General features: G+C 35.5%; 4 protein-coding genes across 4 annotated transcripts; all 4 read left to right on the forward strand.

Moving 5' to 3' along the window:
• Nucleotides 1-3,609: 3,609 nt before the first annotated feature.
• Nucleotides 3,610-5,068, forward strand: LOC147390327 (F-box protein At3g07870-like). Its single transcript, XM_086459776.1, has one exon. It carries the CDS (start codon nt 3,610-3,612, stop codon nt 4,456-4,458), a length of 849 nt encoding a protein of 282 aa, XP_086315902.1. The 3' UTR covers nt 4,459-5,068.
• A 1,402-nt stretch (nt 5,069-6,470) lies between these two features.
• Nucleotides 6,471-8,762, forward strand: LOC147390328 (F-box protein At3g07870-like). Its single transcript, XM_086459541.1, has one exon. The coding sequence runs from the start codon at nt 6,648-6,650 to the stop codon at nt 7,908-7,910; it is 1,263 nt and encodes a 420-aa protein (XP_086315667.1). The 5' UTR covers nt 6,471-6,647; the 3' UTR covers nt 7,911-8,762.
• A 4,271-nt stretch (nt 8,763-13,033) lies between these two features.
• On the forward strand, nt 13,034-14,837 carry LOC147390329 (F-box protein At3g07870-like). The gene has a single exon (XM_086459675.1). It carries the CDS (start codon nt 13,457-13,459, stop codon nt 14,690-14,692), a length of 1,236 nt encoding a protein of 411 aa, XP_086315801.1. The 5' UTR covers nt 13,034-13,456; the 3' UTR covers nt 14,693-14,837.
• Nucleotides 14,838-22,896: 8,059 nt separating this feature from the next.
• Nucleotides 22,897-24,542, forward strand: LOC147390330 (F-box protein At3g07870-like). Its single transcript, XM_086417112.1, has one exon. It carries the CDS (start codon nt 23,041-23,043, stop codon nt 24,265-24,267), a length of 1,227 nt encoding a protein of 408 aa, XP_086273238.1. The 5' UTR covers nt 22,897-23,040; the 3' UTR covers nt 24,268-24,542.
• The last annotated feature ends 813 nt before the right edge of the window (nt 24,543-25,355 follow it).

Genomic DNA, 25,355 nt, shown 5'->3' on the forward strand with positions numbered 1-25,355 from the left:
TTAATTTTTGGTGAGGATGATCTTTATGGTGAGGAGATCATCCTCACCAAAATTAGCCCATTCCAAAACTTCTAACCCCATAAAAATGATTTTAAAAAAATGGATGATCCACGATTTTTCAATTTGTAAACATGGGGTTAAAAATTTCGGAATGGGCTGATTTTTGGTGAGGATGATCTTTATGACTAAAAGATCATCCTCACCAAAAATCAGCCCATTCCAAAACTTTTAACCCATGTAGGACAAAACACGTTTGTTAAAGTGTAGGGTAAAATTTAGGGTATTGAACATTTCTCATATATATATATAAATTTATGTGATTCAATATTGTCAATTAATACCAACGAATTTACCCATCCTTGGTATTTGCCAAACTGCACCCTCAAAAACATTTTAGGAAAAATTACTTCAATTATCCTAGCAGAAAGGTTTCTTTCTAAATAGTCCATAAGCTTTGGGTGGTATCCAAATCATCCATTTAGTAAACTATTTCTTTTTTAATGGTCCCAGACCTCAACTCACTTTTTAATTATGATGTTTTTGAAATAAACAAACTATCATTTCGATAAATAATAAAAAAATTTAATCATTGACCATAATGTCCTTGACTGAGAGATCAGGTTGTTGTTCGAATTGACAGCTACCATCACATGAAAGAGAGGCATCACGTGAAAGACTAGGTCGTACACGACATTGTTGTAACAAATATATAAGTAGAGAATTTGCTTGGTGTCATATTATAGTGATAGAAGCAAAATGTTAAAAATTCTAATCCAAGACTGTTTAAAGGGGGTAGTTAGAGAATTGTGAGAGGATGCAAAATCTAACAAGGGTAGTTTTGTAAATTTGAAATGCCCTCAATACACACGGGGCTCATGTGCTTGGCTGATTTGGGATTTTTTTTTAAATCTTAGATTGACTTTTTTTGTAAGTAAAATATTTTTGAGAAATTGTGAAAATAAAAAAGAGAGAACAAAATGATAACTCATTGCTCCCATGTTCTCAAAACGTTCACAATCGATAACATGTTGTCGAGTAGGATCATTTTTTTCTTGATTGTGGTGAATTGGAGCTGTTTTTAGAGGCAAGCAAGGCTTATGCCTCAAACCACAGAGCACCTAAAAGGTATATGCATCAACGTGAGGCATAGACATCTTAACACCTAGCTAGCTCACATTATTTTTTAAAATAATGCAACTCTTTTTCTTCTTGTCTTTATATGTTATTTCTTTCTTTTTTTCTATCTAAGCAAGATTTTGTAGCATTTTTTTATTTTTATTTTTTTTACTTCTATTTCTTTGTTCCTGGCTTACTAGTTGTATGCAATATAATTTAAAAAGGGTCGTTGGGCCCACATTAACAATCCAACAACACAATATTTTAGATTTTATGAAAATATTCATATTAAAAAAAAAAAAATTTAAATATTGTTCTTAAGCTTGATCCAAAGTGTTGAAAATGGACAACTATCGAACACCCAAATTTAAAAATAAAATTCAACGGTGAAAAATAATAATTATTATTATTTTATTTTATTTTTTTTGTTTTAAAGTTCATATAAATTTTTTCCTCTACAACTCCATTGCATCAAATCATGTTTTTTAATGTCACAAGGTGATCAAATCAGAAAGTTTGCTTCAGTTTTTTTTTTTTTTTTCACTATGGACATAAAAGAGAAATGGGTGATGGTAAAATTAAATAGATACAAAAATTGGTGTATGACCATTTTGATAAATATGGTTGGACGAGTAATTCGGCAAAATAGAAGGATGGTTTTGGCCAACGCCCCTTTCTCTTTCTTGCCCATAGTGAAATAAGCAAACTTTCTAATTTGATCACCTTGTGACATTCAAAAACATGATCCAATGCAATGGATTTGTAGAGGACAAAATTATATGAACTTAAAAAAAAAAAAAAATTTAATAGTTTTCTTTCACTGTTGAATTTTATTTTTAAATTTAGGTGTTCTGTGGTCATCCATTTTCAACACCTTGGATCAAGCTCGAAAAATAATTTTTAATTTTTTTTTTAATATGAATGTTTTAATGAAATCTAAAAGGTTATAATGTTGGATTGTCAATGTGATAATCAATGTGGGCCCAACAACCCTTTTTAAGATTTGAAATCTCAAAAAAAATATATATACATGTGGGTAGCGGGTAAGAGAGAGAAGTTCTCTCTATTACCGATGTCATTGCACCACATGTCAAACGTTTTTTTGGTTATAAGCCAACACGTCATAGGGAGTCAAGGGTGGGTGCCAAAAACAACGTACATTTAGCATTTTTTTTTTCAAGTGTAAACTTTGTTGGGCTTTGTGGAGCCTAGTTATATTTTGATCCGGTTGACGACCCGACCCGACCCGAATAATGTTTGCGTGGTATTTTGATGGGATATTTTCTGAGGCTTAATCTATGGAGTGGAGGCTTGTGTATCTTGTGTATCTTGTGCGCAGTATATAGAAGCCCGTTTTTGGTGATTAGGGTTTTTTAAGGTTTTGGTTGTCGTCTTTGAGACTTGAGCCGCACTTTTGTAATTCTTCTCGAAATAGTGAAATCTCTACAACTCCGTGGACGTAGGCAAATTGTCGAATCACGTAAATACTGTCTTGTGTGTGTGATTGTTTTCTTTTTCGACGTGTGTATTTTTTCTCTATTTCTTGTTTCTCACAGATTGAGAATTTCGGGTTGAATTCCTTACAAACTTCGGCACTTAAAGTACCGAAATTTGAATTAAAAAAAATATTAATAAATTCGGCACTTTTAAGTGCCAAAATTTTATTTAATTTTATTTTTTATTTTTAAATTCCGCACTATAAGTGCTGATTTGGATTCGTTTTAATAATTAAAAAAAAAATGTGTTATTTTTTTATATTATAATTTCCCCTATTTTCTTTTGGAGGCAAGATGTGCTTACGGGTCTTTGAAAAAAAAAAAAATCCACCACCCAAGACATGATTCCAATTTCTACCTTTGAAAAACACTCTGTCCAATGATTGAAGAAAAAACCTCTAATAATTGCAGATATGATGTTTCTTGATTGAGTGAGGTGCTTTCCATGTCAAGATGAACTATTATGATCAAAAGTTTTCTTACCCTTCATATTCTAAATGTCATTGTACTCAAGATAAAGATACAAAACGTGAAAACAGACTAACAATGGGGAGAGGATGAATCATGATAGGTCACAACAAAGATCATGGATAAAGTTGTGAACTATATAAGTTTAAAGTAATTTTGTAAATTATTTCTCAATTCGTTTCATATTGTAAATTCATTTCGTTTAGTATCGTAAATTATTCATTTGGGCTTATTAGTTCCTAAGTCCTTACAAATTATTGGCTTAATTAAGGTATGAAATCCGGGATTTTTATCAAGTCTTGTTCACGAACAAGACTCGAATGAGACAAGTTTTGTTTTCTTGAACAAGGAGTCAAGAAGAGAAAGAAGAAGAAGCTGATACAGTTCACACACAGTCAAAGTCTTGGTCGCAACACGGTTTGCACACTGCACATGTTTGCCAAAAACCTTAACTCTTGCAATTGTTCCTCTCCTTCTTCTATGATATTTAGCTATATATATCATACCCAAGAGACCAAAGTCTACATCAATGAACCAGTGGAGGATGGATGTTCTCCCAGATGAGATCATAGTCAACATTCTTTCAAGGCTTCCCAGCACTTCTGTTCTTCAATGCAAGTGTGTTTGCAAAACTTGGTGTTCTATAATTTCTGATCCTCGATTCGCTAACATGCACCTTCACCGAGCAATTCAAACCAACCCCAGTATCATCTACCTCTCTCGCTCCAGCACCGATCAAAATGAACTATATTCTTTGGAAGATAATGAGGTGGAATTCGAAGAACCCATTATCAGAGCTTCAAGAATAATTAATGTCCCATTCGGAGTGATTGATTCCTACAAGGGCCTCTTATGTTTGTGTCCCACGAACAATCGAAATCACCCCATTTACATATTTAATCCCACAACTGAAGTACACATGAAACTCCCTGAATTAACAATCCCCACATGTGTCTACGCAAATTCGATGTATGGATTTGGTTTCAATGTCTCAAAGCAGGAATTCAAAGTGGTACAAGTGCTATTTTACAAGGAAGAATCAAGTTGGTCACAAGGTTTAGATTCTTTAGTTCAAGTTAATACAGTTGGCACTAGTAGTTCATGGAGAAGGATAGGTAATGCCCCTGACCCACTCTCCTGGCAAATTTGTTCTTCAACAGTATTCTTCAACGGATCACTTCATTGGATGACGGTTGGCCCAATTCAACCCAATGGCCTAGCTTCCATCTTCTCCAGGATCTCCATCGTGTCATTCGATATGAGTGTAGAAGAATTTGGAGTTGTTCCAAAACCTGAATTTGATGTGGTTGGAGAACTTGGCCTCAATGTTTTGTGGCCCATTATCAACTTGGGGTGTAGGGAGGGTATCTTTCTGTGATGGATTGTTCTTCTTACAACTCAATTGATGTATGGGTTATGAAGAATTATTATTGGAAGGAGTCCTGGATCAAACTGTTTAGCATACGAGGATTTTCACCGTATTGGTGCAGTTATAGATTAGTTATGCCTGTGAGCTTACAAGTGGAAAACTTGCCTCTCTTCAAGTTGGGATTCAGAAATCGTTGGATCTTTAAGCTGGTGGACATTGTTCTACCATGGTTCTAGCTTTTCCACGCAAGGGGGTAGAAGGGAAACACTAAGGAAAAGTTGCAGCATCGTCGTTCTAGCATTAATTATTATGCGGGGATTTTTTTAACCATTCTAGCCTTTTTTGTTAATAAATTCGAAAATATTCTGAAACAGATTAAACAAAAAAATCTTGATGTGTGATCATCTCAAGTAATGAAATTTTGTTTCCTAACATATGTAATATGTATAGAAAAGTAGAAGAATGTGGCCTTTATGCTATAGAAAAAAAATCACTTAGTCGTCTTCAATTTTTTGATCTTGAATCCTAATCTTTATGTTAAAAAAATAAAAAAAAAATGTTGTCTGTTAATCATTTTTTTGTGCAGGGGATGTAACAAACATTTACTTTTTCACTCAAAGCTATGGGCCAAAATCTGTTTTTGATTGGACATGAATTAATGTATTTTTAGTGAGAACTGTGGTGTTCAGTTGAGTTTACAATTTTGACTCCAAACAACATTAAATCGGGTTAAGCCCGGATTGAGTACGCACTAGTCCGCCTAGCTCACAAACTTTCTCTTCCTTTTTAGAATGGATTGGGTTCTTTCTCAAACTTTTTTCTCATTACTAGAAGGGTGGACCTTTAATATCTTCTCTCATAGAAAACGTTACCTTTGGACTATCATTCGTTTGGCTATTGCTTGGGGTCTTTGGAGAGAGAAATTAATATCAGGGTATTCAAAAATGAGGAAAGTATGTCTTACAAGGGGGGGGCCAAAAAAAAAGAGCTTCTATTGCCCCAACTTACCAATGAAAAGAAGTATTGCTTTAACATCGGTCCCATTCAACCCGATGGTCCACTTTCTGTCTTCTCCAAGATAGCCATTGTGTCATTCTATTTGATTGTTGAAGAATTTGGATTCATTCCCAAAACTGAAAATTTGAAGTGGTGGTGTATCCTTGACACCACTCTTTTGCGGCCTATTATCAACTTGGGGTGATGGAGGGTATCTTTCTGTGGTGGATTGTTCTTCTGATGAACAAATGATGTATGGATCGTGAAGAGTTATAATGTGAAGGAGTCCTGGATCAAACAGTTTAGTGTACCAAAAAATTCAGATTTTGGTGCTGTTATAGATTAGATACACCTGTGTGCTTACAAGTCAAAATTTTGGCTCTCTTCAGGTTGGGATTCAGAAATTGTCGGATCTTGAACTAATCTTGACACTTGTAACAAATCTCGAGGTTCTGTTTTGAGGGTGGATGAATCTTAGTAAGGCCTTTTTTTTGGCAGATTTACCAAAACATGCACAACTTTTCGTTTATTTACCAGAACGGTACACTGTTCCGAAAACGGTAATTTTACCATTTTCGGAATTATTTTTTTTACCAAAACGGTAAAAACAGTAAAATGTATTTTTTTTTTTACCGAAAATACCATTTTTATTTTTTGACTGAAATTACGAAAATAAAATTGATTTCGGTAAAAAAAATTGTAAATACATATGATTATTGGATTACCGAAAGAGAGTGAATCTTTTTAGTTGGATTTTCATTTTTTTAAGGTTAAAATTATAAATACATATGTAAAACAAAAAAAAGGGTATTTTCGGTATAAAAAAAATACATTTTACTGTTTTTACTGTTTTGGTAAAAAAAATTAATTCCGAAAATGGTAAATTTACTGTTTTCGGAATTATTTGCTATACTGTACCGTTTTGATAAATAATTTCAAAAACTCTACCATTTTGATAAATTATTCTTTTTTTTTTCCTTACTAAGTATTACCTAGGACGGCTCTAGTCCCTACTAGAAGGCCGGCAGATCTCTCCTCTCATCTAAATGAGGTGATCTATGACGGAGAAATCAAGCCCTTATGTTAAAAAAGTCCAAAAGAGAGAACACATTCCCAAGGCATCAAATGCTATATATATCTTTAAGATTTTCTTACAGAAAGCAAAACCCAATACCAAGACCAACGCCCACTGAAGCTGAAGGATGAACAACCTCCCACACGACATCACTTCCAATATCCTTTCAAGGCTTCCCCTCAGATCAGTTCTTCAATGCAAGAGTGTTTGCAAAACTTGGTGTTCTTTAATTTCTGCCCCTCAATTCGCTAACATGCACCTTAACCAAGCAATTCAAACTAACCCCAACCCCAACATCATAATCCTCCATTCTCGCAACAAGACCGGTCGAAACGAGCTGTATTTTGTGGAAGATAACGAGGCAGCGAAGGAGGAATTCGAAGAACCCATTGCCAGGGCTACAAGAATTGATGTTCCATTCATCCTCGAATCCTCATTCAGAGTGATTGGTTCCTGCAATGGTCTCTTATGTTTGTCTTCAACCCACAATGGGAATCAAATTCACCCCATATACATATTTAATCCTGCAACTAGAGAACACATGAAACTCCCTGAATTAACAATCCCCACATGTGTGTTTGAAAAATCTTTATTGGGATTTGGTTTCTGTGTCTCTACTCATGAATTCAAGGTGGTACAAGTGCTATTTTTCAAGGACGAATCTAGTTCGTCCCAGCGTTTAGAGTCTGTTGTTCAAGTCTATACAATAGGCAGCAATTCATGGAGAAGGATAGGTAATGCCCCCGCCACGCTATCCGGGTCTGTTCATACTTCGACTTTCTCCAATGGATCACTTCATTGGATGATGAGTAGCTCCGTCTTCTCCATGATGGACATTGTGTCATTTGACTTGAGTGTTGAAGAATTTGGAGTTGTTCCGATACCCAAATTCCGTCCGGCAGTGAAACGTGGACCTCCGTCTCGGTGTTTCGTCGGCAATCATCGACCTGACATTCCTGCAGTTGTGAATCATCGACAGCACTCTTACTCAACCTGTTATAGACTCGGGGAGTTAGGAGGGTGTCTTTCTGTGGTTGATAGTTCTTCTGACTTCTCAATTGATATGTGGGTTATGAGGAGTTATAATGTTAAGGACTCCTGGATCATACATTTTAGTATATGTCGAGATTCTCTGTCTTGGTTGGAATATGGATTCATCACGCCTGTATGCTTACGAAGGAATGGTGAAATTTTACTAATGTATGATTGGAAAGATTTGGTTTCTTATAACGCTGAAAGCCAAAAACTTAGTATCCTTCAAGTTGTAGGGATTGAGAAATTGAGTGATGACCTTGAATCTGGTAGACATGCTACTTCATTTCTAGCATTTCCACTCGTGGGGAGCCTCATTTCACCCAAATCAGCCTCTGGTGTGAAAGTGCAACAGTAAGTAAATGTTGAAGAAGAAAGAAAGTGTAGTCTAAACTATCTATTTTTATCGGTGGTGTTGGTGTTCTAGCATTGTGTTTTACATGAAGAACTTTATTAGGTGTTCAAGCATAGCATTGTGTGTCATATGTGCTTTAATGCACCTTGGTTGTATAATATTTATGCCCTAAAAAGACTACTGTGAACAAAATCTTGATGTGTGTTCTTCAAGTAATGGGTAGAAAAGCAGAACCTTATGATTCTACCAATAATTCAGGATAAGTTGGTGGTCTATAGTTCCTATGGTGTCTGTGGCATGCTATGTGACCGATTGAGTGTAGATTATGCATCATCGTGTGTGGATGACATGTAGACGTGTCCAAGCAACCATGTAATGTTAGATCAGCATATGTGATGCTTAAATCAAGCTGTCCACCAATGGGCATTTTTGGATCCTACGCCACAATATTTTCATACTTGATGGCTTGGGATCCAAAAATGTCCCATCATCCACACTTTCTAAAGGCTTCATACCATAAAATAGGGAGTTCACAGGGTTACCAACGCTGAAACTGGAAATCTTTGCATCTTCCATAGGTTATTTATGCCCTGAAGTATTTGGTTGTAAAATCTTTATGTCAAACAGACTACTTTGCATGAAATCTTGGTGTGTGATTTTTCTCATAACCTGTGCAATATGTGTAGAAAAGCTGAAGAAAGTGGCCTTCTTGGGGGAAGAAAATCACAATGTCATCTTCAAAGTTGTGATCTTGTCTTCCTAATCTTGCTTTCGTGTACTGGATTTATTAACTACTTCCTATGTTCCTCAAGAATTATCACTATTTCTTAGCTTAATGGGCCAAATTCTGTTTTTGATGTTGTTACTTATTTATGAGATATAATTTGATCTTCAGAACCTATTAATGTGAGCTTTTACAGGTAACCTCAGCTAATTTATTTGAATACTAGTCTACGACGTGTCCATACAGTACTCTCAATGAGTGCCAAAGAAATCTTGATTTTTTTCCCTTTTTTGGGAACATAACAATGGACAAAAAAAATGAGTTGTAAAAGATCGAAAAATGAAAACTATCAAAATAAGTGACAAAAAATCAACATTCATATCATCAAATTTTGTTGTCTCATTTCAGATTCAATCCTCAAAAACTGCTTGGAGGAAATTGCGTGGTACAGATCGCCTAATTTACACTTTTATGTGATTCAAATTGTCAACTTCCTGATGTGCTCCAAAATTCTAGAAAGAATTATTATTCTACCTATAATTCAGAATAAGTCAAGGTTCTCGAGTTTCTATAAATGGTGGCTCTGTCACACGTTGTGACTGATTAAGTGTTGAGAATTGAAAGAACGCAACACCGTGTGACTGATTTTGTCTTTGATTTTGTTTTTTCAAGTTTTTCTAACAAAAATACATGGAAAGATCGACTTAGAACTTGACATAACGACTTATGTAGATGATTTCAAACCAAAAAATTCATCCGTGATCGATTTTCATTTAAAAAAGAAGCAAAACAATTGAAACACCCCTAGTTTTTTTACATAGAACTTCAAAATGCTTTTAAAAAAATGATTTCTTCTTTATTCTCAAATCATTTTCATCAAGATGGAGTCTCTAAACCACGACAAGGATGCCTAAATCCTGATTTTTTAGACAAAAATTGGTGAGATTGAATGGCTTGGGCAATATCAACATATCAATCATAAGAAATGTCTAGAGTGAGTTTCAGTAGTAGTAGCAATGGGTCGAATAATACCAATTTACCCAACTCATCTAACCCAAATAAATTAGATATGGGCAACGATTTTCTACTCGATTAAGAATTCGGGTACTATTACCTGATACCCATTTACCCAAAAGTTTTGTAGGGTCGGGTATGAATATACATCATATCCTATCTGTTTATCCGTTTTTCTGAGGGAAAAGTTATAATTTCATATTCTATATATAAATATACGTAAATGATTAGGATTTTTATTATATAATTCTTTTTATTAAAGTGAAAAAAAAAAAAAAATTCAAGCGAGATGGTAAAAATTTGGGTGACCTATGAGTCAGGTATGGCTATCCACCTAAAACTTGGGTAAAATTTAGGATTTGGGTATTACCCTAAAATTCAGGTAGGAGATAAGTGTGTGAGTTTCAATTCGGTATGGAGTCGGTAGAGGACTTACCGGACCCATTGCTTTGAAAAGAGGGATTTACTAAATGGACTATTTTGATAACCCACAAAAGTCAAGGATTAAATGTAAAGAAAAGTTAGCGTAAGGACCTATTAAGTAATTTTCCAAAAATAAAAACACAAACCTTAACCCCAAAACAATTGTTCCATCCTTCTTCTCTGATGGACACTCTCGTTCCCAACACATCAAAAGAGCTGTATCTTAAAACTTTTCTTAAACCAACACTCACCACACCTGTGAAAGTGAAGGTGAACGATGGACAACTTCCCATATGACATCATCTCCAACATCCATTTAAAACTCCCCTTCATATCTATTTTTCAATGCAGGTACGTTTGCAAATCTTGGTGTTCTTTAATTTCTAACCCACCCTCAATTCCCTAATCATTCACCTTTTTCAAGCAATTCAAACTCTTCATCACTCGCACCCAAACCAATTGAAACTAAGGGTATGTTTGATTGTACATGGAAAATAGGGTGGAAAATCAAATTCCATGGAAAATGATATTTTTCAAGTGTTTGATTGCACATGGAAATGGAAATTCATTTTCCACCTTAATCAAAAAGTCCACAAAAACATGGATTTCACTTTCCCAAATGAAATCCACTCATATTTTCCATCTCCAATTTTTTCATACTCATATCTTCTTCTTCACCACCACCACCACCACCACCATTACACTAATATCGCCAGTCGCTGTCGCCGTCACCGTCATTACCATCTCCGACCACCTTTCCTCTCTCTCTCTCTCTCTCTTCTTCTCCTTCTCCATCATTCACCTCTGCCACCACCACCACCACCGCCATGTTCTCCCCTCATCTTCTTCTTCACTTACCTCCGTCATCATCGCCACCACCACCATCACCGTCGCCACCGCCGCTATTGCCACCACCACCGCCGCTATCGCCACCACCGCCGCCACCACCACCGTTGCCACCTCCGCTACGGCCACCGCCACCACTACCGCTACCGCCACTTATCTTCTTCCTCTCTCCCTTCTCTCATATTTCTTTCTCCTCCTCTCCTTTTTTTTTTCTCATTTAATTTTCCCATGAATTTATCCAAGTAAAATCAAACAATAGAATTTGATTTTCCAACCCTACCTATTTTCCATCACAATTTTTCCATGGATTTCAAATTCCATGGAAAGTCACTTTCCATGCAATCAAACATACCCTAACTCTATTTTGTGGAAGATAATGGGGAGGACGACAAATCCCAAGAACCCATTCTCAAAGCTACAGAAATCTATGTCCCATTCATCAAATCCCCATACAAAGTAATTTTTCCTGCAATGGCTTTCCTTTATGTTTGTCTTCCACCACTTTCAGTCCAATTCACTCTAAATTATACATTTTTAATCCCTTAATTGGACAACACATCAAACTCCCCAAATTAACAATCACCTACTCCGTATACAAAAAATCTCCATTCGGAAGAGAGATCAAGAGTAAGGAAATGTTGAACAAGTAAGAAAGTGGAGACTAAATTATCTAGTTTTTCTTGTTATTCTAGACTTCTAGCATTATGTGTTATATGTGAAGAGATTAATTAGCTGGTCTAGCACACTATTATGTGTTATATGTGAAGAGATTAATTAGCTGTTCTAGCACACTATTATGTGTTATATTTGCTTTAAAGTTTTTTTTTTTTAATGCAAAATATTATGCCATGTTTACGTTTTAGAGAATTGCATCAAAGCTTTGAAAACATTTGGTAGACACACTACTTAGAATGAAATCTTGATGTATGGTCATCTACTGTGATATGATATTGTCTCATAACCTATGGAATATGGAGTCATTAAAAAGGGGAATGATTTTTGTTCAGATCTCTTAATCAATTTTAGTGTAAATCCCATTTACTTAATGCATCCGATATTTTTTGATATCCGATAAGTTAAATGGAATTTGAATGTTAATTAATGATATTCGTCGGATATCAGATTTGAATTTGAATGTTAGGAGAAAAAAAAAAGGGATTCAGATGTTCCTGATTAATATCGGTTGGCAGCCCTACCTTGTTTTAAGAAAAGTGCTAAAGTGACTTCCTAGGACATTGCGTTCAACATTGTGCTGACATGGAAGCGTGCATAGAAACATTGATGCTTTTACTTGAGATACAAGTGAAAAGCATCTGTGGTCACACCACCTCGTCAATGGAGTGTTGAACACGGTTCCTTGGAAGTGTTGTGCTGTTGTGCTGGAGTGACTGCGTAGGAGACGATAGGAATGGGAAGCATTTATGGTTCTGGATGCACCTCTACGTCAGCCAAGTATCTAATGGAGTGTACTGGGCAGTCACATTAGCATTTTCCTTTTCTCACTGAGTTTCACATTGCGCAGATGAGGCAGTGTGCTTAGAAGCATATTTGCTTGTCACTTGTATCTTGATGAAAAGCATCTATGATTCTGAGCATACTGACATATCAGCGTAGTGTGAAACACATTAAAAAACCAAGAACAACTTTCCTGACTTAGCAAGGAAAAAAAGTCTTGGTAAGGTTCATTCGTCCTCAAAACAGAACCATGTTTTGAGGGTGAATGAATCTTAGTACGTCAGCCCAGTATCTAATGGAGTGTACTGGGCAGTCACATCAGCATTTTCCTTTTCTCACTGAGTTTCACATTGCGCAGATGAGGCAGTGTGCTTAGAAGCATATTTGCTTTTCACTTGTATCTTGATGAAAAGCATCTATGATTCTGAGCATACTGACATATCAGCGTAGTGTGAAACACATTAAAAAACCAAGAACACTTTCCTGACTTAGCAAGGAAAAAAAGTCTTGGTAAGGTACATTCGTCCTCAAAACAGAACCATGTTTTGAGGGTGAATGAATCTTAGTAGGGCATCCCCCCCCCCCCCCCCCCTTTCCCTTTTTTTTTTTTTTCCCCTTAGTAAGGCTAGTGGACTCTTAAAAGATGCAGTGACTCTAGGCCAGTTCTAGTCGCTATTAGAAGGCCGGCAGATCTCACCTCTCATCTCAATGAGGTGATGTGTGACCGAGAAATCAAAACGGTCAAATATTTTTTTTAGTGTTCTTTTTCTTTAAATTCATGGAATTTCGTCCTCTACAACAATGTGGATTGGATCATATTTTTAAATGCCACAAGATGATCTAGTCAAGAAATTTTGGTTTTCACGGTCGGCAAGCTTATTGGTTTTGTCATATGTGTGGGTGTTGGGCTCTGAGCAAAAATTCACTCTAGTAAGGCTGGTCGGCTCAACGAGGTGATGAGTATGACGGAGAAATCAAGCTCTTATGTTAGAAAAATCCGAAAAAGAGAACACATTCCCAAGGCATCAAATGCTATATATCTTTGAGATTTTCTTACAGACAGCAAAACCCAACACCCGCTTCAAGGATGCACAACCTCCCACACGACATCACCTCCAATATCCTTTCTAGGCTTCCCATCAGATCTGTTCTTCAATGCAAGAGCATTTGCAAAACTTGGTGTTCTTTAATTTCTGACCCTCAATTCGCTAACATCCACCTTAACCGAGCAACTCAAACTAACCCCAACATCACAATCCTCCATTCTCGCTCCAACACCAGTCAAAACAAGCTGTATTTTGTGGAAGATAACGAGGTGGAACCCATTGCCAGGGCTACAAGAATTGATGTTCCATTCATCCTCGAATCCTCATTCAGAGTGATTGGCTCCTGCAATGGTCTCTTATGTTTGTCTTCAACCCACAATGGGAATCAAATTCACCCCATATACATATTTAATCCTGCATCTAGAGAACACATGAAACTCCCTGAATTAACAATCCCCACACGTGTGTTTGAAAAATCTTTATTGGGATTTGGTTTCTGTGTCTCTACTAATGAATTCAAGGTGGTACAAGTGCTATTTTTCAAGGACAAATATAGTTCATCCCAGCGTTTAGAGTCTGTTGTTCAAGTCTATACAATAGGCCACAATTCATGGAGAAGGATAGGTAATGCCCCCGACACGCTATCCAAGCATGTTCATACTTCGACTTTCACCAATGGATCACTTCATTGGATGATGAGCGGCACCGTCCTCTCCACAATGGACATTGTGTCATTTGACTTGAGTGTTGAAGAATTTGGAGTCGTTTCGATACCCAAATTCCGTCCGGCACTGAAACGTGGACCTTGGTCTCGGTGTTTCATCGGCAATCATCGACCTGACGTTCCTGCAGTTGTGAATCGTCAACAGCACTCTTACTCAACCTGTTATAGACTTGGGGAGTTAGGAGGGTGTCTTTCTGTGGTGGATTGTTCTTCTGACTTCTCAATTGATATGTGGGTTATGAGGAGTTATAATGTTAAGGAGACCTGGATCATACATTTTAGTATACGTCGAGATTCGCTGTCTTGGTTGGAATATGGCTTTGTCACACCTGTATGCTTACGAAGGAACGGTGAAATTTTACTACTGTATGATTTGAAAGATCTGGTTTCTTATAATGTCGAAAGCCAGAAACTTAGTATCCTTCAAATTGCAGGGATTGAGAAATTAAGCGACCTTGAACCTGGTAGACATGCTACTTCATTTCTAGCATTTCCACTCGTGGGAAGCCTCATTTCACCCAAATCAGCCTCTGGTGTGAAAGTCCAACAGTGAGTAAATGTTGAAGAAAAAAAGAAAGCGTAGACTGAATTATCTATTTTTATCGTTGTTGTTGGTGTTCTAGTGTTGTGTGTTTTATATATGAAAAGCTTTATTAGGTATACAAGAATAGAATTGTGTGTGTTATATGTGCTTTAAAGCACCTTGGTTGTTTAATATTTATGCCTCAAAAAGACTTCTTTGAACAAAATCTTGATGTGTGATCTCCTAGTAATGGGTAGAAAAGCAGAAGAAAGTGACCCTTATGGGGGAAAAACTCAGTATTAATCAAATTTTGATGTCTAATGTGATTCAGATTTAATTGGTGATTCCCTAGATAATGGATCTCTAGAAAGGCATGCACCAATCCCAACTAGTAGGCTAGTAGGCCAGCATTGATATATAAGAATGTCTGTTCTATTTGCACCTACAATCTGACGTAAGTGCACCACCTTAAACAACAGCAACAAAGAACAATAACTGCATCGATGTCTTTGAATTTTCATTAAGAGCACCCATTTTCAAACAAAAAGCCTTAACATCTCGTTGGCACATCTTGTACAGAAGACGAAATGAACAACTCACATTCGTATTTCTTCATTCGATTCACCACTCCAATCATTCCAAGATTCAGATTTTTCTTCTGCAGATTATATCAAGAGATATGTTTTTCCCGAGAACTCCCTTTATTTTTTATTTTTTTTATTTTTTATGATTTTACCATTTAAGTAAATGATCTCAATACAAAAGGAATGATAAGTTCAAATAACTCAATCATCAAATGATTTAAATGAACAAAAGCCAAGAAAGTTATGGAAAGGTTGTGAATTTTTTTAGGATTTATGCGTTAGTGTGGCTTAAGGTATGTTAGATGGCCCTTTTCGACATAACTAAAAATCCTGGAACGATTATTTGTGTCAATTGGGATCATGTCAACACTAAACTATCGACATGGAATAGACTAAAAAATAATCAAAGTGATATTATCATGAAATAGTTTGGCTTTATTAACACATCATTTATGTGTGTTCCTATTGTTTTCTAACAATCAACTGATGTACATTACTTTTGTCTCACAATAAAATCCTAGATCCTTAGCATTTTATCGTTTCTTCGTGATTTACCTTTACAATAATAGAAAGTACAAAAAAAAGAATAGAAAAGAGGGGGAAACAAGAAGAAAAAAAAAACTAACATTAACTCATTGCTTTGTTGCGAATAAGAAAAAAGAATATGGTAGTGGTTCGTTTGCTGATAAAAAATATGAAGATGATGAGAAGAAGCAAGGGAGGATTTAAGAATTGACATAGTCATAAGGAGTTATGAGCTATTTCCACAGATAATAGCGACGGATTTTTGCTATTGCCCCATTATCTATTTTGTGGAAGATAATGAGGAGGAGCACAAATCCCAAGAACCCATTCTCAAAGCTACACGAATCGATGTTCCATTTATCAAATCCCCGTACGAAGTAATTGGTTCCTGCAATGGCCTATATGTTTGTCTTCCACTTTCAATCAAATTCGCCCTAAATTATACATTTTTGATCCCTTAATTGGACAACACATCAAACTTCCCGAATTAACAATCCCCCAATCCGGATACTCAAAATGTCTATTCAGATTTGGTTTTGGTATCTCTATGCAGGAATTCAAGGTGGTACAAGTGCTATTTTCCAAGAATGAATCTAGTTCTTCAATGGGCTTAGACTCTATAGTTCAAGTTTATGCATTAGGCACCAATTCATGGAAACGCTTGGGCAATGCACCCGCCCTGCTCTCCGGACAAGTTTGTTATGCAACATTTGTCAATGGGTCACTTATTGGATGAGCGTCGGACCTGTTCAATCCAATGGCCCAGTTCAACTCTACAAGATGGACATTGTGTCATTCGAGTTGAGTATTGAAGAATTTGGAGTCGTGCCCGAACCTGAACTTTGTATGGTTGTCAATCGTTGGAAATGCTCTTTCTCAGGTAATTATCAACTTGGGGTATTAGGTGGTTGTCTTTCCGTGATGGATAGTTCTTCTTACAACACAATTGATATATGGATTATGAAGAGATATAATGTGAAGGAATCCTTGATCAAACAGTTTAGTATACCACAAAATGTGTCGTCACGGTTGCCTTGTGGATTAGATATACCAGTGTGTCTACGAAAGAACGGTGAAATTTTACTGTTGTTTGATTCCAAAGTTTTGGTTTCTTATAATGCTGAGACCACAAAATTTAGCTTCCATCACATTGTGGCGAATCATAACATGAGTTGCCTTAAAGCTTGTGAACAACAACATCCTGATACATGTAAAGCGTTTCCACACGTGGGAAGTCTCATTTTGCCCAAATAATAAGCCTCTGGAGTGATAGAGCAAGAATAAAAGTAAGGAAATGTTTAAGAAGGAAGAAGGTAGACTAAACTATCTAGTTTTCTTGTTATGTTGGTGGTGGTGGTTCTAGAATTGTGTGTTATATGAAGAGATTCATTAGCTGTTCTAACATATTATCATGTGTTACATTTACTTTGAAGTATATTTGTCATAAAATCCTTATGTGTCATATTTTATATGTGCTTTGAAGTATTTTTTTTATGCAAAATAGTTATGCCATGTTTAATTTATTGAGAATTGCATTATAGCTTCGAAAACATTTGGTAGACACACTACTTTGAATGAAATCTTGATGTGTGGTCATCAACTGTAATTAGATATTGTCTCATAACCTATGGAATATGTGTGGAAAAGTTGAAGAAACTGATCTTTATTGAAAAAAAAAAAATTAACTACATTATCGTCAAAGCTGTGATCTTGTCTTTTAATCTTGTGTGTGTGCAGGGGATGTAAGAACTAATGCTTTGTTCCTCAAGAATTGTCACTATTTTTTAGATTTATAGATCAAAATCTGTTTTTGATTTGATAGCTACTTGTTTATGGGTTTAATTTGATACCAACATGGGCTTTGCTGGTAACCTTAGCTAATTTGTTTTGGATTTGTTAGAGAAATCCTGTATGTTCTTTCTTGGGATGTTTAGATTGGAAAAACTATCTTGGAGTAGCCTTATACCAGGATTGAAGAAGCTCAACTGAATTATAACCTTTGTAAACAAGAAAAACTATTAAAATAAATTAAAAATAAAAAAATAAAAAATTATACTAATATACTCAGAATTCAGCAAGTTTTATCTTCTCAAGTCAAATTCCAATCCACGTGTATAACATTACTAACTGCCAAACGTCATTTCCTACGAAAACTTTCTTGGGAAAATTACATGTTACTAAATATACTGCCTCAATTACCTTTATATGTGTTTCAAAATTGTCAATTAATAAATATGGATTCTGGAATTGCAATGATAGCCATGTGGGATGCCCTTTATGACCCAATCCTCTTGTTAGGGGTGTCGCTCCCTCTCTCAGTCCTCCTTCAAGTGCTTCGGGAGTGAATCCTTCTCTAATTTCCTCTCTCAAAATATCTACCAAGATATTGGAAATCCGCTCTTCATGAAGATTCCCATTCTATCCATTACAATGAAATAGTGGTGAATATTACAATTAGGATGATTTTTTCTTTTTCTTCTTTTAAATATTACCGTAATTACAGAACTAATCTAAAACTTTTGAAGTTGAAGAAACTTCAATCATTAAAACACATATTTATTGTTAAATTACTAATAAATAGTTATATTAATCAATATCATGTTGTTATAACTAATTAGGGTGGGGGAATGACACAGTAACATTAGTGCTACTAGGCAAATTATAAATAATACGAAAAAATACAACCATCCATGAACACAGGGCGAGTGAAAATAAAATAGTTATGGACTATAATAGACCCATGATTGTATTTTTCAATATGAAATTTAATGAATAAATTATATTTATTTTTTTTAAATTTGTCAATTCTAAATTGTAAAAAATGTATCTTTTGTAATAAAGAGTAAATGATGATGGAACAAGGAAGCAAGTGAAACATACAAAAATAAAATTGATATTTGAGTATATTATTTATATAACATTCTGTAGAAGTTCTATACTCTTAGATATTTTTTAACTGTGTGGGTTTGCAATCCCGCTCCTGCCCTTGCACCTGCACCCGCTCTGGTCACCTAGGGCATGCCATATGAATGTATGACTCAATATTATTTAATGAATATTCATATTTAAATAATGCTTCCTACAATAGATTTTATTTTATAAGATTGAATAAATTTTATAAATATATTCTTAAGAATTATCATTTTAGATTTTATTAGCTTGTTTGATAAAATTCCAAGACAAGATCTTATTTTCTAAAGATCACAAACACTTAAATTCCTAAAGAAATTAATTATTTCATATAAAAAAAAAATCAAAATCGATTGACCAGTCGAGATTTTTAAAATCCTGGCCTAGATGACTTGGATCTTAGATGAGTCAATTGTATCATTATCAAAATTATATCAAACCAGTCCTTGGATTTGAGCTTGGGTCGAGATTTTGCGGTGGAGTTAGCATGTGGGGTGTGTGCATTTGACATGTGGTGTAGAAATCAAAATTAATGGAGAGAAAAATTTCCTCCACCTGCACATCCTTCGCCTAGAAATTTAAATTTAAAAAAGGGTTCTTGAGCTCACATGGATCACCACTGGGACAATCTAAACCCACAGCCTTCTAGATTTCATGAAAAAATTCAGATTAAAAAAAAAATCAATTTTTTTTAAGATTAATCATAGGTGTTAAAAATGGATGGCTACCTCAAATGTAAAATCAAAGTTCTACGGTGAAAATTACCTTTTTGTTTTTTAATTCATATAATTTTGTCCTATGCAACCTTATGGCATCATGTTCAAAAAATGCCACAAGTTATACAATTAAGAAATTTCCACATTGGCAATCTAACACCACAACCTTCTAGATTTCATGAAAAAATTCAAATTCAAAAGAAAAAAAAAATCAATTTTTTTAGGATTAATCTAGGGTGTTGAAAATGGATGGTTACCGAGCACCCAAATGTAAAATTAAAATTCAACTATGAAAAATTCTCTTTTCTGATTTTTTTTTTTAAATTCATAAAATTTCAAATCATGTTTAAAAAATGCCACAAGGTGATACCATAAAAATTTTCCTTTTTTTCATTGTGGGCAAAAGAGAAATTCTCTCGTTTTTTTAGTCACGTGTCAAACAAATCTAGTGCATGTGGTATTGTGAGAGAAAAAAACAATCACTCGTGGCCATAATTGATGAAGTGACTAAGGGTATATTTGGTAACACTTCTAAAGTCTAAAGTTTGAAGTCTAAAATCTGTTTTCTGAAATCTGAAATCTTATTTTGGAAAAATTGTTTGTTTATTATTTTTAAAAGCTTCTAGTTACAAATAGAATTTTAAAATAGAATGATCATTTTGAAAATATTACCTTTTTCGTAATTCTAATAAATTATTAATCGAAAAACATAATATGTTATGTGTAGACACCCAAATTTGATCAAACCCTCAACGCAAAATGTCCAAAAATCTATCAAACTTGGAATAGGCCTCAAAACCCAAACCTTCAAAAATCTTTATTTCTTTCAATAAATAGCCTAAGGCCCTTCCTATGTGGCCCACGGACCAAAAACTCCTCACCCCACCACCCTAATTACTCTACCCACTAACAAAGGCCCTAACCACGTGGTCCATGGATCAAAAACCACCTAAGCCCATCAACTATCTTACCCAAGCCCAATCATTCAACTCACTACCCAATTATCTACCCAAGTCCAATCATTCAACTCATTACCCAAACCCAACATCACAACCAATTACTCAAGATCATCAAGGTGGGACACATGTCACCACCTTAACTTACCTTCATCATCAAACTATTCACTTCTATCACATTTTCTCTAAAAAATCACATCAATCTATCATCCTCTTCATAACCTACCATCATAATTTCCTACAAACCCATATCTCCTTATAACCTATCATTATCATACATTCATCTAGCATACCATCATCATTCCCTACAAACCCATCTTTACACTTCAAACCTATACATTTCCTCTCAAATCAAACACTCTCTCTCATCAACTCATCTAAACATCTATTCTTCCACACATCTTGACGCATGTCACCATCTCCTTCGCCCTCCCAAAACATAATCAATTATCATTTTACACAACTCATTCTTTTAATTAAAATCCACTCACATTAACTCACCAAACATTCAACCACCATCTTACATCCTCATTCTTTCAACCAAACACCATATATTTCATTTCACATAACACGCAACCTAAATGGGTTGAAAGATCTAAGTCATTTGGGTTATAAATAATCCATTTAACCCCCCTTACACAAATGCCCCTCCACTACCATCAATGTACACACACCCCTCTCTCAAACCCATAACCATTCTATCATTTTCCATCACTTCACCCAACTCTACCCCTAAAACACACCCCCAAATTTTTATAAAACCCTTCATCCTCAACACAATTCTCACCTAATGTCTACCCCCCCCCCCCCAAAAGATTAAAAAAGAAATCACTCTCTCTAAAACTTAATACCCAACCCTCTACTTTCAACTCACCCCACTACCTTCAACTCTCAACTCTCTCAACTTCTTTTCAAGCAAGTCAAGGAAAGTCAAAGAAGATCAAGAAGAATAAGGTAGGTTTTTGACAAAAGAACACCCCCTTAACTTCCCCTCTTCTATTCACCTCCTTTCTATACACCTTTGCACACACCACAATTATTTGAATTATCAAAAGGCCCATTTTTCAATAAGGGTGCCCTCAATGGTTTGAACCAACATTAAAGTTCCTCATACTTGAGGGCACATATCAGATTTTTTGATTCCTCTCATTTTATTTTTGTAGACATCAAAATTTTAACGGGCCCCTACAGCCTTCTAAGTTAACAAAAAAAAGTCCACCAAATCAAAATTGGGCCCACAAATTTAAATTGGGGGTCTGTTAATCGGGACAAGCCTCATATGGTTTGGGTTTGAGTTTTTACAGATAAAACCTATGATCTAGTAAATCCAAGTAATCTATATTAAATATTGGGCCTTATACCTAAATAAATGAGTTTTGGCCCAATAATGATCCATAGAATTCTTAAAATTGGATTTGGACAAATTTAGCCCTTTAAACAAATCAATTAAATCTTTTTAAGTTGGGGTATAATTGGAAAGTCAAATTACATTTAAGTCTATAAATACAAGAGCCTCTCTTATTGAGAGGGGATCTGGATTACTTTCTCTCATAAGACAGAAGCTCTCCCTCTAGAGAAGAAGAAACCCTCAAGCCCTCCTCTAGAGACAAAACAAGGTTCTTCAGAGATCCGAACTCCAACTAAAGAGAAGATCAAGCATAAAGTCATTCTTCAAAAATTAAGAAAACATTCTCAACCGATAAAACGCGAAGTCCGAAGAGAAGAAAATCTACAGAAACCTCTATAGAATATCAAGTACAAAGCAAAGTCAATGTCAAAATATCATTCTCAGTCGATAAAGCGCGAAGCTCGGAGAGAATAAAAGCTACATACGTCATCATTACTATTTTGTACTTGACTGTTAATCAAAGGAAACACTGAGATCTGTATCTTCATTTTTACTCAAAATTAATAAAATCAATTATGATCATATTTTACAAATCTCGAGGTAGATCTGTTGAAGTTTATTGTTGACAATTTTTATTTTCAAAATCGACCGAATCCAAGGTTACCACTAACGGTAGATGGAATAGGATGCCTAACACATTCCCTATTCCATAAAATGGACCCCCTTACCTAAATTCAAAGTTTGACCGATAAACCTTATCCGTACGAGAGTCACTAAACGCAAAAATTATGATTTTCCAAAAAGTGCAACTCGGGTGACCATTCACACCCATTTTCAATATGAATAGTGGCGACTCAAAAACCCCCCAAAGTGGAAGCGATATTTCGAAGAAACGAAATTTTCATGTCCACATTATGCATAATGAAACCATCCACACATTTAATTTTGATTTCTAACAAATCAAACACCCCAAAAGTATTATTTTCAAATTGAATTCATATTTGAGAAATTATATTCCAATAAGTTATACTCAAATAATAAACAATCATTCATTTTTTAATTTAAAAATATAAGATTTTAGGATTTTTATAAAAATATAGGATTTTCGACAAAAAAAAATAAGAGAAAGGAAAGAGACCTTGATAACATAATTGAAGAGGAAGGAGAAGTAGAAAAATAAAAAATAAGGAAGTGTTACCAACCACAAACTAACAGGGTAATACGAGACCGGAGAGCTTGTGGACAAAATGCACTATAACCCTTAACAACTAACAGCAGTTGTTGCTCTCCTTTTTCTCACACGAAGACATCAAAAGTTTTATCAAGGTGCAGGTGAACGATGGACATCGTCTCGCACGACATCATCTCCAACATCCTTTCAAGACTCTCCATCAGATCAGTTCTTCAATGCAGGTGCGTTTGCAAAACTTGGTGTTCGTTAATTAATGATCCTCAATTCGCTAACATCCACCTTAATCGAGCAAGTCAAACCAACCCAAACATCATCCTCGTCCCTCACTCCAACACAGATCGAAAAGAACTGTTTTTTGTGGAAGAAAGTGAGGAATTAGAAGAACCCATTCTCAGGGCTACAAGAATTGATGTTCCTTTTAACATCGAATCCCCATTTCAAGTGATTGGTTCCTGTAATGGTCTCTTATGTTTGTCTTCAACCCATAATCGAAATCACCCAATTTACATATTTAATCCCACAATTGGACAACACGTGAAACTCCCTGAATTAACAATCCCCACACGTGTGTACACAAAATCTCTGTTGGGTTTTGGTTTCAGTATCTTTACTCAGGAATTCAAGGTGTTACAAGTGTTGTTTTATGAGGAATCTAGTTCATCCCAGAGTTTAGATTCTGTAGTTCATGTTTATACACTTGGAAGCAATTCATGGAGAAGGTTGGGTAATGCCCCCAACTCACTTTCCGGGCAAATTTGTTCTTCGACATTCGTGAATGGGTCACTTCATTGGATGACGATCGGACCCATTCAACCCGATAATCAAGCTTCTGTCTTCTCTAGGATGGCCATTGTGTCATTTGACTTGAGTGTCGAAGAATTCGGAGTCGTTCCAAAACCTAATTTTCGTGTGGCGGTGAATCGTGGGCGGCTGTTTTTCTTGAGGTCTGTTCAACTTGACGATCGTCGACATCACTCTTTATCAACTTGTTATCAACTTGGGGTGTTAGGAGGGTGTCTTTCTGTGCTGGATTGTTCTAATCGCTACTCAATTGATATATGGGTTATGAAGAATTATAATGTGAAGGAATCATGGATCAAACAATTTAGTATGTGGAGACATCCCCTGCCTCAATTGCATCAGGGATTTGATATGCCTGTTTGCTTACGGAAGAACGGTGACATTTTACTATTGTATGATTCCAAATATTTGGTTTCTAATAATGCTGAAAGTAGAAATCTTCGCTTCCTTCAAGTTGTGGGGATTCAAAAAATGAGTGACCTTGAAGCTGGTGCATCTCCTACTTCATTTCTAGCGTTCCCACACGCGGGAAGCCTCATTTCACCCAAATCAGCCTTCGGAGTGAAAGGGTAACAGTAAGGAAATGTTGAAGAAGGAAGAAAGGGAAGACTAGACTATCTAGTTTTGTTGTCGTGCTTCTCGTTCTAGCATTTTGTGTTATATGAACAACTTTATTAGTTGCTCTAGCATACCATTGTAGTATATTTGCTTTGAAGTATACTTATTGTAGAAGTCTTTAAATCTTTATACGCTTTGAAGTATGTTGTAAAATATTTTTATGCCAGTAATATATGTGCTTTGAATTATCATGTTTCTTTATAAAGAGTTGTTTTACCATGTTTTCTTTATATAGAGTTCCAATAATGTATTAACTTTTCTAGCATATTTACTCCATGTTTTGTTGAGTTTAGTCCCACATTGGACACTCGTTGCCTTGTCTCTCTCCTTATAAGTTCCTAGGCTTCCCCACTCATTGCCAATTGGTTTTGAGTTGGACCCCCAAATTTATCATGTTTTTAATGTTGTGGGAAGGAAGAGCAAAGCATGGGTAATAAAATGAAATTTTCATGAATCATGCAGATCTGTTTAAATTTCAATTCTATATGTTTCTTAAAATGCATGAATTTTGGACCCTAATGGGTTGCGTTTTATAAGAAACTCTGGGAATATAAGAAGATACATTTAACAACATTTCGAAAACAGACTACCTCTAACGAAATCACGATGTTGATCATCAGCAAATGTAGCTCCCCCCACCCACACACAAGGATATGTTCTGGCAGGCTTACAGTCACGATATGTTCTGCTATGTTCAGTTTGGTGGTTTTATGGTACATTATGGATGCCTGATCCGGAAGGGCATGGACTTGTTAGTCGTGAGATTTCATCTCATAACCTGTTCAATATGTATCGAAAAGCAATGGTGACCTTATGGAAAAAGTTACACAGCATCTTTAAAGCTGTGATATTGTCTCCAAATCTTGCTTTCATACAGTTTATTTATTAACTACTTCCTCTGTTCGTCAAGAATTACTTATTTCTTAGATTCATGAGCCAATCTCTCTTTGATTTGCTGGATACATGTTTATGTGTTTAATTTTATCTGCTGATCCTACTTATATGGACCCTTTTTTTTTTAGCAGTTTCACATTGAAAATTGG

This window comes from Akebia trifoliata, chromosome 11, assembly GCF_017979445.1.
Source record: "Akebia trifoliata isolate Shusen 1 chromosome 11, ASM1797944v1, whole genome shotgun sequence".
NCBI lineage: Eukaryota > Viridiplantae > Streptophyta > Magnoliopsida > Ranunculales > Lardizabalaceae > Akebia > Akebia trifoliata.

Coding starts and splice junctions, on each gene's coding strand:
- LOC147390327 (XM_086459776.1), top strand. CDS start 3,610: ATGAACCAGTGGAGGATGGATGTTCTCCCAGATGAGATCATAGTCAAC.
- LOC147390328 (XM_086459541.1), top strand. CDS start 6,648: ATGAACAACCTCCCACACGACATCACTTCCAATATCCTTTCAAGGCTT.
- LOC147390329 (XM_086459675.1), top strand. CDS start 13,457: ATGCACAACCTCCCACACGACATCACCTCCAATATCCTTTCTAGGCTT.
- LOC147390330 (XM_086417112.1), top strand. CDS start 23,041: ATGGACATCGTCTCGCACGACATCATCTCCAACATCCTTTCAAGACTC.